The following is an 18,975-nucleotide window of genomic DNA, read 5'->3' as shown; positions in this document are numbered from 1 at the left end:
TCAGTCTGAGTCTGGGAATATTGTGATACTTCACATCCTAGTACAGTAGGAGATCTGTTACCAATGGTGTGTCAAAATTTGACCTTGGCCATTAGAAACAACCTGTGAAACCATGCCTGACATGGCCAGAATGGTGCTACTGCTATGCAATTGGTCTTTCCATCTGTATTTTGCTGATAGTGCGAGGTACGATAGGTATGGGAGGGCATCTTGATGTTAATTGAAAAGCATTTCCTAGGGACCCTGAGTCCATTCCCTCTCTGGAACATAACAATGGAGCCTTTCTGTTTTCCAATGTCGCAAACATGTCTATGTCTGGGAATTCTCATTGTCTGAAAATTGGCCATATACATGACTCCTTCAGTGACTACTTGTGAGTGGGAAAACGTAACCTGCTCAGCCTGTCTGCAATGAGATTGGATGTCCCTGGAATGTGGATGGCTTAGAGGGAGACATTGTATTGCACTGCCTAATACCAGATCAACATGGATTCCAAAGAGTTCTGGAAGCAGTGCCTCCCTGCTTGTTTATATAGAACATGGTGGTACAGTTGTCCGTAAGTATTTGGACATGTTTGTTTTGCATGATATCTGCCAAGAAGATAAACATGTAACGAACTGCTCTCATTTCTAACACACTGATATGTAAACTTCTCTCACCCTTCAACCAAGTATTGTGGGTTGTGAGATAGTCACAGTGTGCCCCGCAACCTTCCATCAAAGCATCTGTAGTAACCATGGCTTTGATTTTTGGATAACTAAACCAAGCCCCTTTAAATAGATGGGGATCTAGCAACTAGCAGCATAGCTACTTAACCACTGCTCTGGGAACGGAATACTTTCTGTTCTGTGAGTGTATCGAGGGATTGTGGACAGATAAAAACCATAGTTGTAAGCTTCTCATATGCAGTCTTGCTAGGAGAATTACTGCTGTAGTTGCAGCCATCAGTCCAAGAAGCATCTGAATTTTCAGAGCTGATTGGAATCTACAGTTTATCACAGATTTGACTATTGTCTTGAGTTTTTGTGCTCTCTCCAGTGGGAGAAAATCCTTATTTAAAGAGCAGTCTAGTAATGTGTAATGTATTGGTCGAACTCCAACTTAAGCAAGGGAACTGAAGCCTACACTATCATTGGCTGCTAAGTGCGGATAGCAGCCAATCAGGGTGGCAAGATAAAGACCAATCACTGAGCTGTAAATAAGTTATAATGTACATAGTTAAATGCAAATGAAGGGTTCCTGTTCTGTGCATTCCTATTGGGTGTTGAGATATTGGGGAGTGGTTTGAGATTGAAGTTGTGGATATATATAAGTGTGTTGCTGCCTCAAAGTTGTCTATTGTTCCTGCTGAATAAAGAGCTGTTGAACTATGTGGACTCTGAACCCACAATTTTACACTAGCGACGAAGGTGAGATCTCTGATTGGGTATGCAGCCCCAATATCAGAGCAAAATCACTAACAGGGTGCTTGGGTATACAGCCCCGAGACCTGAGCAGAAATATTAAGCTTGGGAAGGAAGGCCCGAGAAAAATAGCAAATCACTTGCCGGTGAGGAATCATCACCTCACCCATCTTGCATACGCTCACTTCGTCCAGAGGGCAGACATGGCCACTAAGGGCCACTTGGAGCCATTCAACTTAACAGCCGAGGACTGGGAATCCTACATTACCCGGTTCGAATTCTACCTTGAGGTGAACAAGATTGACGACACAGATCTCACAAGAACGACATTCTTCAGCATGTATAGGCATTCCACATTTGACATAGCGCAGGCACTAGTGGCGCCAGCCTTGCTTCATAGTACAGCATTCGACATGATAAAACACAAACTCAAGGAACACTTCTCACCACAGCCATCCGAGATAGCCTGCAGACATGCGTTCTATAAGCGAGATCAGGCGCAAGGTGAATTGATAGCGGCATTTGACACAGCCCTCTGACAGGCAGCTAGACAATGCAACTTCCCTGACCTCAAGATGGCACTTCGTGACAGGTTGGTGCGTGGTCTTCGGGACGAAACGCTCCAAAGGCGACTATTTGTGAAAAAAGACCTGACCTTCAAGATGGCATATGATGAGGCCATCGCTGCTGAAGCTGCAGAACAATCTGCAAGGGAGGTCCGGCAGTCGCGCACTCCACCACCGTCTCGCAAGTCCAAACTAGTACATCAGGGTTGCATTGAGGATCTGCCTTCATCAGAGGATGACGAGGAGGAAGTACTGCGAACTAAGTTCCAGGACAAGAAATGAGGGGGACCCCCAACATTTCAGGGCACCCCTTGTGCAAGCTGTGGAGGATCCCACTGGAGGAAATCATGGCGGTTCCGGGACGCACAGTGCCGGAACTGCGGAAAATCGGGGCACATTGCTCGTGCCTGCCGCTCCGCCAAGAACTGAGTCGGATTGCCCAAGTCAAGCCGCATGTCATCGCCAGTCTACAAAAAGGCATCTACCCACAAGAATGACTGCCACACGCTCACCCTGTGCCACGCTGAGGTAGCACAGACCAGGGAACCATCCATGCAAGCATTACAACCTCCCACACCAGCAAAGGTGCGGGCCATCAACAGGGCTCCTCCTCCACGATCAAAGAAGGAACTACAATCCTTCCTGGGCCTCCTAAATTTCTATCACGCCTTCTTGCCACATAAGGCGTCAGTCGCAGAGCCCCTGCACCGCCTCTTTGATTCCTCCACCCCCTGGGGGTGGGGCAGAAGAGAAACAGCGGCATTCTAAGCGGTAAAAGTGCTACTGTCGTCCAAAAGCAGGCTGACACACTTTGATGAGAAAAAACTGCTTGTACTCGACTGCGACACCTCCCCGTATGGCATTGGAGCTGTCCTAAGCCACAGACTGCCCACCGGGCAAGAAGCGCCCATAGCCTACTTCTCAAGAACCTTGTCAGCTGCAGAGTGGAACTATGCCCAAATAGACAAGGAAGCTCTGGTGATTGTAGCCGGTGTAAAAAAGTTCCATGATTACCTATACAGCCAGAAATTCCTCATCGCTACCGACCACAAACTGCTCCTGGGGTTGCTCACTCCGGACAAGCAAACGTGCTAAATCCTTTCGCCCAGGATTCTGCGGTGGACAGTGTTCATGTCTGCCTACTCCTACGATTTACAGCACCGGCCAGGTAAAGCGATGGGACACGCCGACACCCTGAGCCACCTGCCACTGCCCGACCTGGGAACTGACCCATCTCTGGCTCATCACATCATGCTGCTGGAGGACTTGCCGAGTCCACCACTCAGAGCCTCTGATGTCGTGGCACACTCTACTAAAGACCGCACCCTTGCCCGCGTACTCAACTGGATGTGGAGGGGGTGGCTATCTGGCCATCTGGCCGAGAAGTTCCAGCCGTTCTCCATCAGACAACATGAACTTTCGGTACACAAAGGCTGTCTGCTGTGGGGAGATCGAGTTGTAGTCCCAAGCAAACTGCGAGAAGTGCTTGAGGCGCTACACAGTGGACACCCAGGTATAGTGCGCATGAAGGCACTGGCCCACAGTTACGTCTGGTGGCCAAGCATGGATAGGGCTATCGAGGAGTGGGTCCACGCCTGTCAGCCATGCCAAGAAACACATCCAGCTCCAGCACAGGCTTCAGTGCATCCCTGGGAGTCAGCAAGAGCTCCCTGGTCCAGACTCCACCTTGATTTTGCCGGACCATTTCAGGGACAAATTTTTCTGATAATCATGGACTCATACTCAAAGTGGCTAGAGGTTGTCCCTGTCTCCACGATGACTACCACTGTGGTCATTCGGGCCCTACGTCGGCTGTTTGCAACACACAGATTGCCCGACACCTTAGTATCGGATAACGGGGCACAATTCACAGCAGCTGAATTCCGGCAGTTCTTGGCTAACAACAGCATCAGGCAAGTCACATCCGCCCTGTTCCACCCTTCCGCCAATGGGCAGGCAGAACAGATGGTGCAGACAACCAAGAACAGCGTCCGGTGAATCAATCAAGGGGACTGGCAGTCGCGATTTGCTGCGTTCCTGTTACAGCAGCACATCATGCCGCATTCCACGACAGGCTGTAGCCCCACTGAGCTCCTGATGAACAGGAAGCTCACCATAACTCTCGACAGACTGCACCCCGACCTATTGCCCGAGGAAAGGCCCATGCCAGAAGGAGAGGTGAGAACCTTCCAGCCAGGAGATCTCGTTTATGCCTGCAACTACAGCGGAAGTCTACCGTGGGTACCAGCGCCCGTAGACAAAGCAACGGGACTAGTATCATACGCCATTGTCATGGCTGATGGCAGGAGGCTGCGACGACACGTAGACCAGCTCCGATGCAGATGGCCGGCAAGAACAACGGGGCCTGAGAGCGTGCCAACGCCTAGTGTTCTGGAAGACGCCGCAGTACAAGGAACGGACAGTGCAATCGTGCTGTGGGGTTCACAGACACTAAGCCCACAGGGTGCAGAGGCAAGTACTACCCCTGAGAACCGAGCGGAATTGAGTAGCGGGCCAACCACGACGCCAACACTGCCCCCATTGCCGCACAAATTGTCCTTCGCCTCCAATGGCTGTGCGCTGTTCCCAGTGGGTTTGGACTCCTCCCCGCCACCTGAAAGAATATATTTGTTAGAGGGTCAGTTTTGACTTAGGGGGGAGGAGTGTAATGTATTGGTCGAACTCTAACTTAAGCAAGGGAACTGAAACCTACACTATCATTGGCTGCTAAGTGCGGATAGCAGCCAATCAGGGTGGCAAGATAAAGACCAATCACTGAGCTGTAAATAAGTTATAATGTATATAGTTAAATGCAAATGAAGGGTTCCTGTTCTGTGCATTCCTATTGGGTGTTGAGATATTGGGGAGTGCCGCCTCTGTTGTTCCTGCTGAATAAAGAGCTGTTGAACTACGTGGACTCTGAACCCACAATTTTACACTAGCGACGAAGGTGAGATCTCTGATTGGGTATGCAGCCCCAATATCAGAGCAAAATCACTAACAGGGTGCTTGGGTATACAGCCCCAACACCTATTGGGTGTTGAGATATTGGGGAGTGGTTTGAGATTGAAGTTGTGGATATATATGAGTGTGTTGCCACCTCAAAGTTGTCTGTTGTTCCTGTTGAATAAAGAGCTGTTGAACTATGTGGACTCTGAACCCACAATTTAACATAATGAACCAAAAATAGCACTTTTCTAGAGGGGTGGAGGTTGGATTTTTTAAAATTAATAATTAACCCCAAGCATTGACACCTCTCAAAGCCAGGTTTATATGATCTGGTAAGGCCTCTTTAGAATGGGCAGAAAACAATCATCCAGATACAGGTAAACAGAACAACCTCTAGTTCTCAGGTGTGCAACTACTATAGCATGCACTTGGTAAATTCTCTCGGGACTAGAGCTAGTCCGAATGGTAGGACCTGGTATGTGGTCTTCCCAAACTGAAATCTTAATTTTTTCCTGTGGGATGTATGGAGAGAAATAGAAAATAAGCATATTTAAGGTCCAAGACTGCAAACCAAGAATCATGGGGTAGCAACTGCAATATCATATTGAGCGTTACCATTCTAAATTTATGCATTCCAACCAACTTATTCAAGTCCATCAGGTATAATATGGGTTGAAACACCCCATCCTTCTTCTGGACTAAGAAAAACCTTGAGTAAAGTCCCAGTTTAGGTTCAGATACTGATACTTGTTGTATCACTCCCTTCTCTAGCAGAGCTCACAACTCTTTTGCCAACCTAAGTAACGTATCTTGAATAGGTCTACGAAGAAGACTCTGATACGGGGAACTGTTAAGTCCAATTTTATAACCACTCTTGATAACTTCTAATATCCAAACATCTGTAGTGATGAAAGCCCAGGCTGCATAAAAGTGGGTTAGATTATCACCAAAAACAATCGGTTTCTCCTGCGTTAGTCAGAATTGCTTCTGACTTTGGCTCAGATCCTTGCTCTCTGTTAAAGAAACACCTTCTCTCGACTTATGAGTGGGCTTACGTCTCTGATACTTCCCTTGGCCGGTAGATGTTGGGCAATTGCAAGGATACTGTTGCTGGTAAGGTTGGTATTTGGAGTAGCGACCTCTGTACTGTTGTTGTTGTTGCTGTCTTCAGAAAGGTTAAGAACTTGATTGCTGAGAGGGTGGTAACTCTCCATAGGATCTTGCAGTTTGCTGATCCTTCCATTTTGGGGACAAATATTCATCAGTTTTTGAAGAGAATAATGTCGCTCCCTCAAATGGTAAATCTTTCATCCTGCCTCTTATCTGAATAGGTGGAGCCGTGGACCAGAGCCTTGCATGCCTCTGAAGAACTAGTGCTGATGCTAGAGCCCTGGTGGAAGAATCAGTCATGTGCCTTCCTGCATTTATCTGCTGCTTTGGAAGTTTGATTGCCTCTTCTTGAATCACTTAGACTAGTACCTTCTGGTCCTCTGACAGATGTGCATTATACACCACCATTTTATTCCAAAGGTATATCTGGTAAGCACCCATAACAGCAGCATAATTAGCCATTTTTATGTTGAGGGCCTCAGGCCTTCATTCCAGGCTATCCAGCTTCTTTCCATCTCTGTCAGCAGGTGTACAATGGCGACCTTGCCTTTGTCTTGATTGCATCTCCTCTGTAACTAATGTGATGGAGAACGATGGGTAAATAGAAAGGGAAATTTAACTTCCTTGATCTTATAAATCCCTTCAGCCTTCTTTGTTTTTGGCAAAGTGCAGACATCAAATCTATGAACCCCTCGATCATGGGGAATGCGATGTTGGCTGGGTTCCCAGAATAGAGATGTTGCAGTATTTTGTCCTTGGGTCTTGGCTCAGAAGAAACCAAGTTTATGTCTAAGGATTTTGCCATTCAGAGCATCAGCTCAGCATAGAGTCGAAAGTCATCCATGGGAGAAACAGGTTCCCAAACTCCCACAGCCTAATCTGATGATGGTTCAGATGGTAGTCTTGGGCTCTGCTCCCCCAAGTAGGGCTCTGGGTCTGATTCAGGAAAATGAAATGCCGTGGATGACTTTGGAATGCTGTCAATGGTGCTCTCTAGATTGTGTAAGATTGGGTGTGAATCCTACAGATTCTGCTCTGTAGGGTTCACCCCAGTCGACTCCTGAAAGTGGAAATACTCCTTGATAACATGCTGGATATTGGTGTGCACAGCAGCTCTAGTGTGAAATTTGCCCATGCCCTCTAACGGCTATGTAAGAGGGTTCTTGAGGTAATTCCCCTTCCTTTTCTAAGGAATAAGCTGAGCAGGAACTTAGACCTATGATGTTGCCAGATCTGAATGGTTTGGGTGTCCGAAGCCAATAGGCGGATCGAAGATGGAGTCAATTCTGATGAACTCTGTGTACTTGAGGTCAAGTGGTGTTTCCAAATCTGAGATGCTAGGGTCAGATCCAAGGGGCTTAAAGCCTCTAGAGCATGACGACTGGTGATGTCAGATCCGGTCAATCAGCAAGCTCTGTGAGGGCAGAGGACTTAGACAATTTAGTAGATGGGCTACTCAAGGCTGACAATGCCCATTCTCATAAAGTAGCCTTGAGCCTGGTATGCTCTTTCTGCCCTGGCCTTAGGAATGAAACTTGGACAGTGTTTGCATGATCTAACATTATGTCCCTCTCCCAAGCAGCTGAGGCAAAGAGAGTGCCCGTCGGTTTTAGTCATTTTTGTATTGCACTGAGTGCATTTTTAAAATAAGGCTTTTTCAGCCATTCTGATCCTCTCTGTCTCTCCTTTTTGTTTAGGTGAAGAATGAAACTGATGGAAGATCATTAAGAAGAACCTCTCCAACTGGCGGCAAAAGAGGAACTGAGGGTCAGGGGTGTCACTTGTTCTAGAGAGTGGGCTGTTTTGGCAAAAACAATCTGGGCCTACGCTCTGGCAAGGGACAGATGCCCCCTAGAGGAATTTTAGCTATAGAACCTACAGATTGGGAGGCTTTTGCACATGCAGTCCCATGTGGAACTACACAGAAGATCGAAAATGAGCTTACAGTTATGCTGAGACAAAGGTATACTCACAGAATTTATTTATTCTATTTATTTATGTCATTTATAGTCCACCTTTCTTACACACTCAAGGCAGATTACACAATGTTAGTAAGCACAGACAATTTCAAAGACATTTCAATAAGCAATGTAATAGGACGAATTTGTAAAGATATAGAGCCAGCAGAAATCCAATACAGAGTTGAAGAAACGCTGAAATACAGCATAAGCAATTTGAAGACTAACACTGCTGCAAGGAAACATCCTTTAACCTAAGAGGATCTTCCACCAGTGAAAAACCTATTTCAATGTATGCCAACAGAACAGCCTCTTGTGTCAGGGGGAAACAGTGTTGCACTTATCTGTAACTGTTGTTCTTTGAGGTCTTCTGTGCAGGTACACATGGGACTGCGCATGCATAGGCCTGCCGAATGGCGGATTCTACAGCTTTAAAATCTACTAAGGGGTGTCTGTCTCCCCAGAGCACATGCATGAGCATTTCCCATCTGAAACGCTCACCCTCTGTGGAGATGATGCCCCTACCCTCAGTTCCTTCTGGGCACCAACTTCTCCAAATTAATGAAGAGAACCTAGAGGGGCAGGAGGGAGGGTATGTGTGCCTGCACAGAAGACCTCAATGAACAACAATTACAGTTAAGTGTAACATTGTTTTCAATGTCAGTCTTTTTGTGCAGTCCCACATGTGAGATTCACAAGCCACTTACCATGGTGGAGTGCAGGTTCTCACTGGAACAACGATTGGAGCACTGCTTGGCCCACTGTTGCCTCTCTCCTGTTGGCTATGTCCAATGCATAGTGTCTGATGAATGTATCTGGTGATGCCCATGTGGCTGCTCTGCAGATTTCCTGGAGTGGCACTGCTTTCAAAAGAGCAGCTGACCTGATGGATTGAGCATGGATTTCTAAAAGGCAAGGTAAATTAGCATTTTTGTAACACTTTGATTGCTTGAATTACTCATCTAGCAATAGTCTGCGATGTGGCCTTTTTTCCTTTCTTAGGTCCTGTGTAACATATGAACAACTGGTCATCCAGTTGGAACGATGTTGTGCGGTCTAAATAGAACAAGAGTGCACTACGGACATCTAAGGCATGTAACATCTTCTCAGCCTCTGACGTTGGTGAAGGGAAAAATACTGGTAATATAATCTCTTGTGAAGTATGGAACTTTGTGACCACTTTGGGTAAGAACTCTACACTAAGTCTTAGCACTATCTTTTCTTTGTGTATTTTCATGAAGGATGTGTTAGTACATAGAGCTGCCATCTCACTTACCCTTCTTACAGAAGTAATTGCTATTTAAAAATCACGTTCATAGCTAGGTACCTCAAATAACATGTAGCCAAAGGTGCATCACTTTGGCAAGGACCAGGTATAGGGACCATTGAGGTACAATCTTAGTTACTGTAGAGAACATATTTTGCAACCCCCTCAAAAAATGTTTGGCTGTAGAACATTGCTGTTGATTTGTCGGTAAGTATTTGGACATTCCCATCACAATATCTGAAAATGAGGTAAGTGCATAACGTATGGCTCATAGCTCTAATACATTATGTATAGCACCTTTTCCCCACTTTGCCATAGCCCGTGTGCGAGCCTGTCACCACAACATGCCCCCCAATCTAATGTGGATGCATCAGTTGTGATGGATATATTGACTCAAAACTCATGCCTTCTAAAAGGAGAGAGTCCTGGGTCCACCAGGTAAGTAACCTAATTACTGCTCTGGGTATAGTAAACTTTTTTTTTCTGAGGGTGTAATGTTGAGCAGAAAACCAACAAGAACCATAACGGGAGTCTCCACATATGAACTCTGGCTAATGGGACCACCGCTGTGGTGGCTGCCATGAAACCCAAGAGTGTTTGTATGAGAGCGGATGATTGGAATCTTTGTCTAGTGAATAATCCAACCATGTATTTTATCTTCTTTGCTCTCTCTAGGGGAAGAAATGCTTTATTCCTTGAACCATCCATGATTGTGCCTATGAACTGGACTCCTGCTTGGGTATAGGTGAGTTTTTTTGAAATTTATAACAAAACCAGTTTTTTGTCATGTTTCGACAATAATCCCTATCTGTTGCTGCAAGTCCTCTTCGGATTGTGCTAAACTAGCCAATCGTCAAGGTAGGGGTATATGGACTCAAGGTCCTTAAGAATGCTTAAGAATGCTACCACAGGGGTCACACATTTTGTAAAGATTCTGGGTGCTGTTGCCAGTCCAAAAGGTAGAACCTGGTATTTGTACACCTCTCTATTAAGGGAAAATCTCAGAAACTTTCTATATAAAGGATGAATGAACACATGGAAATACACGTCCTTCAGGTCAGTAACTGTGAACCACGAGATAGGTGGAAGCAGTTGAAGGACCATGTTAAAAGTGACCATCCTAAACTTTCTTACTCCAACCAATTTGTTCAGATTTCTCAAATCCCGTATGAATCTTAGCCCCCCTGACCTTTTTGGACCAAAAAGAATCTGGAATAAAATCCCCATTGGGATTCATGTCTAGGAACTTGTTGAAAAGCCCCTTTCTGTAACAGGAAGTTTAGTTCCTGATTCTGGTGATGAGGTTTGGTTAAGATTATAAGGGAGACACAGGGTCAGTATACGGTTACACTAAATTTTAAATCCAACTTCAAGTATACTAAGAACCCAACTATCTGAAGTGATTAATTGCCCCTGTGGCAGAAAAGCAGAAAGCCTGTCCCCAAATACTATGGGGCGCTCCGGCTCTATTCAGAATTCTTTGCCATGTTGAGCCATATCCTTGTTATTCGAGGGACTGTGGCTCTGCTTTTGCTTTTGAGGTAGTTTTCACCTTTGGTAATTTCCCTGTTGAGAATGAGACTGATGGTTGGATGCATCAGTTGTGATGGATATACTAACATCTTTTGAGGTGGTCTTTGCTATTGGTAATTTCCTTGTTGAGAACGAGACTGACAGTTGAATGGATACTGGTAAGGTTGGTATCTGTAAAAATGGTTCCTATAGGGTTGTTGTTGTTGTTGTTGTCTATATTGTTGGTACTGGGTAGACAGCTGTTTGGGAGGCAGGACTCCATATGACCTCGCAGTCTGTCTGTCCTCCTTTTTTGTGATAAATACTTGTCTGTTTTGAGAGAGAAGAGAGTTTGGCCTTCAAATGGTAGGTCTTCAACTTTGTTTCTTTTGTCTCCATGGGTAGTGCTGTTGAGAGGAACCATGCATGCCTTTGTAGAACTACAGCGGATGCCAGAGTCCTAGTGGAGGAGTCTGTCACATTCCGCCTTATATTTATGTTGTTTAGAGAACTTAATTGCCTCCTCCTGGATGACCTTGGCCAAGAGTCTTTGATCTTTGGGTAATTTGTCATTAAATGTTGCCATCCTGTTCCATAAAAATATTTGATAAGCCCCCACAATCGTGATGTAATAGGTGATTTTAACATTCAAGGCTGTGGAGGTACAGTGTCATGGACCAACCTGGCCCAGCGGAGCAGAGAGACTCAGAGGACTCTTCTGAGGAAGAGGCAGCTGGTGAACCTGACCCAGATCCACAGCCAGTGGCAGAGGCACTGCAGGAGGAGGCAGGCCCTGAAGGCTCAGATATTGATCCACAGCCAGGTCCCAGCACATCGGTTCCTCAGCTTCCCAGCCCTGGGCTGGCAACAGAAAGCCAGGTGCAGGCCAGCTCTCCCCCTTCATCACCAGAGCCTCGGGAGCGCTGCCAGAGGAGGGACAGAAGAGCCCTCCAAGCCAGAAGATGCAGTGCCAGGCTAGCAGCACAGCACTGGCCCAGCATCATTAGTGATGATGAGTGCTCACAGGAGCAGGACTGAGACAGCCAGCAGGTGCTTGCTGTAGCACAGGCAGCTGAGCACTGTGAGGGTTAAAAGCAGCCGAAGAGGGAGTGGCTGCGTGGAAGCAACGAGTCTGCTTACTACTGACCTTGCTGCTGTGTTTGGAACTGATTCTCTTGTCCCTGACCTTGGCCTGTTCCTGTGGATGTGTTTCTGGAATCCTCCTTTGGACTTGAAGCCGTGAGTGTGCCCAATTGGTGCCTGAACCTTGGAACTGGGTGCTGCCCTGCTCGGACAACTTGGGAGTTTTCCCTTGCCTGCTGCCAGTGTGAGTCTGCATCGGGACATACAGATTTTCCTTGCCAGTCCGTCTAGCTTCTTACTTTCTTTATCCACAGGAGTAGAATGAGGTTCTTGCCTATGTTTGGATTGTAGTTCCTTAGTGATGAGGGATGATGGCTAAACAAAATAGGACAGACATCCTCTTTAGTTTTGTATAGTCCTTAGGATTTTTTTGAAGTCGGAGACAGAAAGGCCAGTTTCTCACATAATTATGTGATCATTTCCACAAAGCCCTCAATAATTGGGAACACAATATTAGCTGGATTTCTGGAGTTTAAATGTTGAAGGATCTTGTCCTTCTGTTTCAGCTCCGATGCAGAAACATCAATGTCTAATGATTTCGCCATTCAGAGCATCTGTTCCATGTAAAGGCAAAACTCTTCAGTCAGAGAAACTGATCTGTCAGGTGTCACTTCATCTGATGGCTCAGACAGCACACCAGGAGTCCTCTTTTCCTGAAATGGCTCTGGGTCTGATTCTGGTAACTGGAAAGCCATAGAGGACTTTGGCATGTAATATAGATTCCTGTGTTTCTTGAGTACATTGGAATCTTCACCAATAGAGAAGGCTGATTTGGTTTGGTACAGCTCCCCCAAGTCAATGCCATAGGCTGATGGGTTGTCCTGGTGGAACTACAGGGCACATCTGTGGGAGCAACATGGATGACTTTGTTCGTTTCCCAGGTGAGTTGGTTGAGTGAAGCTCTAGGGAGTTCACCTTCCTCCTTCGATGAACACCGATTGTGATCTTGAGTGTATAGAAGGGGTCCTCAGTATTTACACAATCTGTATCTCAGGTTCCATCTTGACTTCCACAATGTGCTTGATCTTTTCTTTCTTCTTAAAACCATGTTGGGATTTTGACCATACCTTCTTTTTAGGGGGCTCACTCGAGTCCTTTGGTCTTGCATCCCTTCCGCTTGGCTTAGGGGATGGAGCTGGGAAAATTGTCAGCTCCACGCTATGATGGTCCTTAGACTGCGAGTGATGTCTTGCTGGTTTCGGTCAGATCGGTTCTGACAGAGTAGGTGACGGTAGAGTAAGATACGAATGTCTGCTTTGAGATCGCTCCAATAGACTCTGTGTCTCTGGAGTCAGGTGTCAGATTTGCACGGCTGTGGTTGGATCGGAAGGGCTCAACAGCCTTGCTTTCGGAGTCAGATGATGTTTTTTAATCTGAGCTGAAATGCCTGCTTAGTCTCAAAACGAGCTTAAATACCTGCTTAGTCTCAAAACGACTAAGCAGGTATTTAAAGATTTTTATTAAAGGGATATCAAAGGCAATCATACAAGAACATACAGAGTTTCCTAGGAAAAGCAGGGAGAAGTTTGGATAGCGTTTCAGAGTTTTTGGGTTATAGTTACCAGTTCAGAAAGGAAGTAGCTTCAGCATCCAGTGCTAGGTGGCAAGAAGGGAGAGAGGAGCTCAGACATGCCATCTGAGGATGTGCACGTGTGGATTTGAAAGGGATACACACTGAGTGTGGCAGCAGATAGATCCTTTTAAAGTGTGGAACATACTCTGGGGCAGGATTACATCTTCTGCCCCAAAACAATAACTTAATGGCTGTCTCTTGGTTAAGAAAAAGAATTGGAAGGCTGTCTCCAGGATGAGGCAATAAAACTGGGAAGGTTTAATTAAGCCTTCCTAGGTGAAACTAAAGTTATCAATGATGACTGACAATCTGTGATGGCTGGTCAGGTGAGGCTATCAGAGCCATGAATAGCCATAGTGGATAAGGGAAGATCAGTAGGGTGTGTTAAGGAGATTAATTCAGGAACTCCTGGAAGACCCTATTGTCTTAGAAACTTTGCACATCTCTGGGGTGTGAGGGCTAAAAACTGGTCTTACCTGGCACTTCACATGCTAGTAATTTTCCAGCTCCCAGCCAGGATCTGGCTTCCATTTCCTGCTGCCTTGCTAGGCAGCATTTTTGTGTTTAAAACACCTGGACAGGGGGCTTATGACATTGCCATATTCATAAGCCTTCTTAATAACATGAGGGAGATTTGTCCACTAACAACTGAGAGAAAGGAAAGACGGGAAAATCTTCTTGCATGAGCTCCTTGTGTTCTCACATCCATGGAATCCAGCCATGATCTTCTAACAGGTTCATGTAACAGTGGAAGCATAGTGGGTCCAAAACAAGAACGTTGCCTGCATGAAATTATTGGCTTATAATAAATAACCCTTTACAAATACAGACTCTCTTAAAAACTGATTTCCAAAGCCTACCTGTTCATAAAATTCATTAACAATGCCTTCTGTCCATTTCAAATGCAGATCTCTACTTTTTGCTGGGCCATTGATATCTGCCAGTTTGATGCACATCTGACATACTAATAAGCGATCACTTTCATTGCTCCATTCAATACCATGAGTGTTTACATCATGTACCTGTTTGAAAAGAAAAACAGTGGAGGATGGGCACTGGTGTGAGAGTTTGATTCAGCTGCAGAGGATTAAGTCCTTATGTCACTGCCATATTGTGACTGGTGAATTCATCTTGCCTTGTTGTTGGGCTTTTGGGAATAAAGGTTGGTTCAGCAGCTGCACAGTTGTTCTTGGCCTAGCATTTAGCCACCTTTTTCTTGAGAATGGGGTCAGATCATGACTCTTAACTCTTGGCTACTTGGATATATAGTCATGTTTTGATGTCTGGAAACTTTGATGCTGAACTCTATTGCTGATCAAAGACGTTGGCAAGTATATTTAGATGCTAGGTTATTTAGCTTTCTTGTTTTATCTATTTTGCACACTTGCTAGTTTAGTAATTTTATTCACTTATTAACAAATTATATTTTATAACTGTCTATCTGATTCATTTGCTTCAGTCTGAAGACAGTGTCTAAGCCAGTTTGGCCAGTACTACCTTTGATTACTTTTTGGTTAGGATTCAGCTTGCTGTCTCTCAAGTACACTCCAGATAGGCTTAAGGCTTACTTCCTGCCCCAGTGCCAGGACTTAGTAGGGAATTTGGTAGTGACTACCATTTTGTTGGACAGGTGCCCCCTGGGACAGGGCTCCCTGAGATGAGAACCTGGTTTGGTTTTATCACAAGCCTAACCTACCTCACAGAATTGTAAGGATAAAATGAAGGAGAGGAGAATAATGTTAACTTCTTTGAGTCCCCATTGGGGAGAAATGTGGAGTATAAATGAAGGAAATACATAATAAATATAGCTGAAGACGGAGGCCAGATAATGCCATGACCCCCTGTGACCAGGCCAATGACTCTTAAGGCTCAGAGAAACCCAGAGGTGCCAAGGCCAGGGAACCAGGAAGATCAGTGGGGCAGAGAGGGCCTGACACTGCGGAGGCACCAGCTGACCATGCTCCAGCAGCACCACAGGCCACTCCACTAAAACCACCCAGGGAGACCTTGCCACTGGCCTCTGAGATAGCCACTCAGTCTCCACCAGGCAGGACATGAACTATAGCCACTAAGGACCCAAATTCCACTCCACAAGAGCAGCATTGTTGGAAGGTCCAGGCTGAGGTAACACAAAGAAGGAAAAGTGCCAGACTGGTGATGTACAATCCCAGCCTGGATCCAGAACAGGGCTCTGAGAGTAGTATTTATTTGTAGGATCCTGGCCAAAGCACAGCATGGTCTCAGAGCCTCAACATCTGCCAGTAAATGAGCCAGATCAACTTCCAGACTATTTAGGCTGAGGCTTAAGAAGGCTACATTGCTGAATCAACTGGTCTACTAGGCACAACCTCTGTGCTCCAGCTCTTTGTCAGCTCCAGTGGAACCTCTCAGGTCTTACCAGCCAAGCCTTAGGCTCTACTCCTGGGAAAACTAGGCCAAGCTGCTTTTAGACTGCAGTACAGATAATAAGGTGAGTGGATAGGAAGAAGAAAACATGAAGAGTTGAGGATATAGCGGTTGCCAAGCAGAAATATTGTGAGGAGGGGGATACAGGAGAAAACAGGGTCTTCCCTGCAAGGCCTCACAGGTTCCCTACCATGCCACTCAACTCAGCCTAGTCCAGTGGCACTGCACAACTGGATCAGGTTTTTCCAGTGAAGAGTATGCTAGGAGGAGGGAAAGCTGAAGATGGGGGCGGGGGCAGATAATGACAGACTGATTGGTGGGTGAGAAGGAGAGAATGAATCAGGAAAAGGGGAGAGGCTATGAGGCTTTCAAGAAAAAGAAAGAGGAAACAGCAGAGTAGGTGAAAATGAGACCCCCCCCCCCTACAAGTCATTCTGGGTTTCCCTGCTTGTGCTTCTATAAAAGCCCTCAGGATGGCTTATAGAACCTAAAATAATAAATAAAAAAACTATAAAACTGCAAGCAGGTAGTCAAATTATTATATCTCCCACTAAAATCACAACAACCACAACAATTAATTTCCAGATAAAAGTTTTCTGAAGACCCTATTTGAAAAAAAATGATAGTCTTTCTGGGGAGGGGGTTCTACCTTACAGATACTATCTGCCAGCCACCTCTTGTTAGCCACTTAACTTCAGACAAAATAGTCAATTAGAACAGAATGACTTCAGAGTATAGAAAGGCTCAAACAGGAGAAAGAATACCTTAACCCACTTTGGATCTAAACTATTTAGGACTGTAAAGTCAAAAGCAGTGCTTTAAGATGTGTCTGGAAATGAACTGGAGCCAGTGCAGTTCTCTCAGCATAGTTGTAAATGCTGTTTTCTGAATATGATAAACATGGAAGCATCAGATGGTAAGTAATGTCTGATAAAGGCAGTATCTTTAGAATATCAAGGAATTCAGCCAAAACTTCTTATCAACTTGCTATTTTTCAATATGCAGGGACGTTTTAAGAAAATGTGAATATTTACATGATGGATTAAAAAAATTAAAGTAGGCTGACTAAAAATTATTGTTATGTTATTTGTTAATTCCAATATTCTAATTCTATGGTTTTGGGTGCAGAGACAAACTTGAGCAACAAACCTTAGCATTAAATTCAGCAAGGAAGTCAAAATGTTTTTTGAGATCGGTGGCAAGGATTGCTTCAATTACTAAAAAGCGAAACCGTTTGAATTGTACATGATCCAGACAAGGCAGAAAGTTGTACTCTGGAAGAGATAAGAAGAGACTCCATGCAGAAGCAGCATGATGGTTTTCTAGAACAGATCTGTCGTTGTACAGCACAGCCTACGAGACAAACACAAAAGTTTTAAGACTGAAACTTCATAAAAATCTAACTAAAAATATTTTACTTTTAGTTAAATATAAAAAGGATTTCCCCCTTAGCTAAAATTTTGAATATTAGTCTGCTTACCTCAGTATTAATTCTGGCAAGCAACAGCTCTCTAAAGCAGAGAAAGATGTTTCTCAACACCTGTAACTAGAGACCCTTTAACTAAAGATGCCAGGGTATGAATCTAGGACCTCATGCATACAAAACAGGTGCTCTTCCATGGAGCCATTTGGATTTTGTAAACTCTGACAGAGCCAGTTATCAGTTCCCACTTGTTTATCTCATATTTCTGTAATCCAAATCTATTTATAATTGTCACTTTGTCAAGCTAAGTTATATTTTTTTGACTGTAGCAGAAAAGAACCTGCATATATAAAGCTATGATGAAGAGAAAGAGCTGAAAGCTGTGTAGAAAGGGAAAAAAGACAATCAATAGAACACATGTAGTGTGCAGCTGATCTCAAACTATGTTGAAATACACCCAAAATAGACAGACGAGAAATTTTTATGTTAACTAGCTGTTTGACTATCAGTTGCTAGATACCTCAGTGGACAAACCACACTTGGAGGAAAAGCAGCAAACAACAATAATAACAAGAATCAGTGCATACAATTATAAAGTGTATTCCAGTGTAACGTGTACACTTTATAATTGTATGTACTGATTCTTGTTATTATTGTTGTTTACTGCTTTTCCTCCAAGTGTGGTTTGTCCACTGAGGTATCTAGCATTTTGGACTGGGGGTGCCTCTCTTTTTTTGTGGTCCTGAATATCAGTTGTGGCATCCCACAAATAATTCCTACTTATATGTTCCCAGCAACTGAAAAAATGGGTGATAATTAAGCTGCTTAAAATTATAGCTTACTGTTTCAGAATCAGATAATGATAAAAATATTTGAAATCTCAATTGTAACAAAGATGCAAGGCCTTTTCTACCTGTTTACTTGCTCTATAACTGTATGAAATACATGCATTAAATATATTGAGGGTTTTTTTTGCCAAATAAGAATTTTTATTTATTTTATTTATTTTTCAGATTTTTAGACCCGAAGTAGTTTACAACATTCAAAACACAAAATATATTAAAAACTAAAAAACCCTATAAGTATACTAGACGTACTATAGGCTTTGCAGAGGAGAAACATCCTACCTGAGGAGCATTTGTAGCTACTAGAAAGGCATTTGTACGACCAGGATGATCATAATCATGCATAGTGGCTGCTACATACAAAGCCATTAACTCTAAAGCTGGAATATTTGAAGCTAATGATCCATAGTTTTCATCAACAATAATGCAACTCTTAGAGGAAATATAGGCAACTTGACTAGGTAATTCATTATCTACATCTAGGAAAAAATAAACATGAAAAATGACATTTAATAAAATATTTAGGGATAAGCAAGCATTTTCAGATTATTTAACCACATTTTTTGCACCTGAAATTAAGGAAGCTTCTAAGTTTTGTTCTGCAAGAATAAAAGAACATATTACCATTTCAGGATTTTCTTCAAGCCAAGGTTTACAATGAGCACAGTAAAAACAAAGAACTGTATTTCCTCTTTCATTACATTTTAAAATAAGTTGTGATAAATATTCTTATATTCTTTAAGGGCTGCCTCCTCTTATATTGTCCAGTCTACCAGTTAAGATACTCTTAAGACCTACTCTCTGCATATGTAGCGAGAAA

The 18,975-nt window shown here is 44.2% G+C and overlaps 1 protein-coding gene across 2 annotated transcripts in view; it reads right to left on the bottom strand.

The window, feature by feature from the left end:
* The window catches only part of PDE3B (phosphodiesterase 3B), a 177,838-nt gene that overhangs the window by 3,499 nt on the left and 155,364 nt on the right, over positions 1-18,975 (bottom strand). The window contains exons 12-14 of one of the 2 annotated variants that reach the window (XM_054971440.1): positions 18,438-18,634; positions 17,037-17,240; positions 14,342-14,503 (exon numbers count right to left, since the gene is read on the bottom strand). In XM_054971440.1, coding sequence (XP_054827415.1) covers positions 14,342-14,503; positions 17,037-17,240; positions 18,438-18,634 — 563 coding nt within the window. The remainder of the gene's footprint in view (positions 1-14,341; positions 14,504-17,036; positions 17,241-18,437; positions 18,635-18,975) is intronic. The other variant, XM_054971441.1, reaches the window with a different exon arrangement.

This window comes from Eublepharis macularius, chromosome 2 (genome assembly GCF_028583425.1).
Source record: "Eublepharis macularius isolate TG4126 chromosome 2, MPM_Emac_v1.0, whole genome shotgun sequence".
NCBI lineage: Eukaryota > Metazoa > Chordata > Lepidosauria > Squamata > Eublepharidae > Eublepharis > Eublepharis macularius.
Note: the sequence above shows the minus strand (reverse complement) of the source record. Positions and strands in the feature narration are given on the sequence as shown.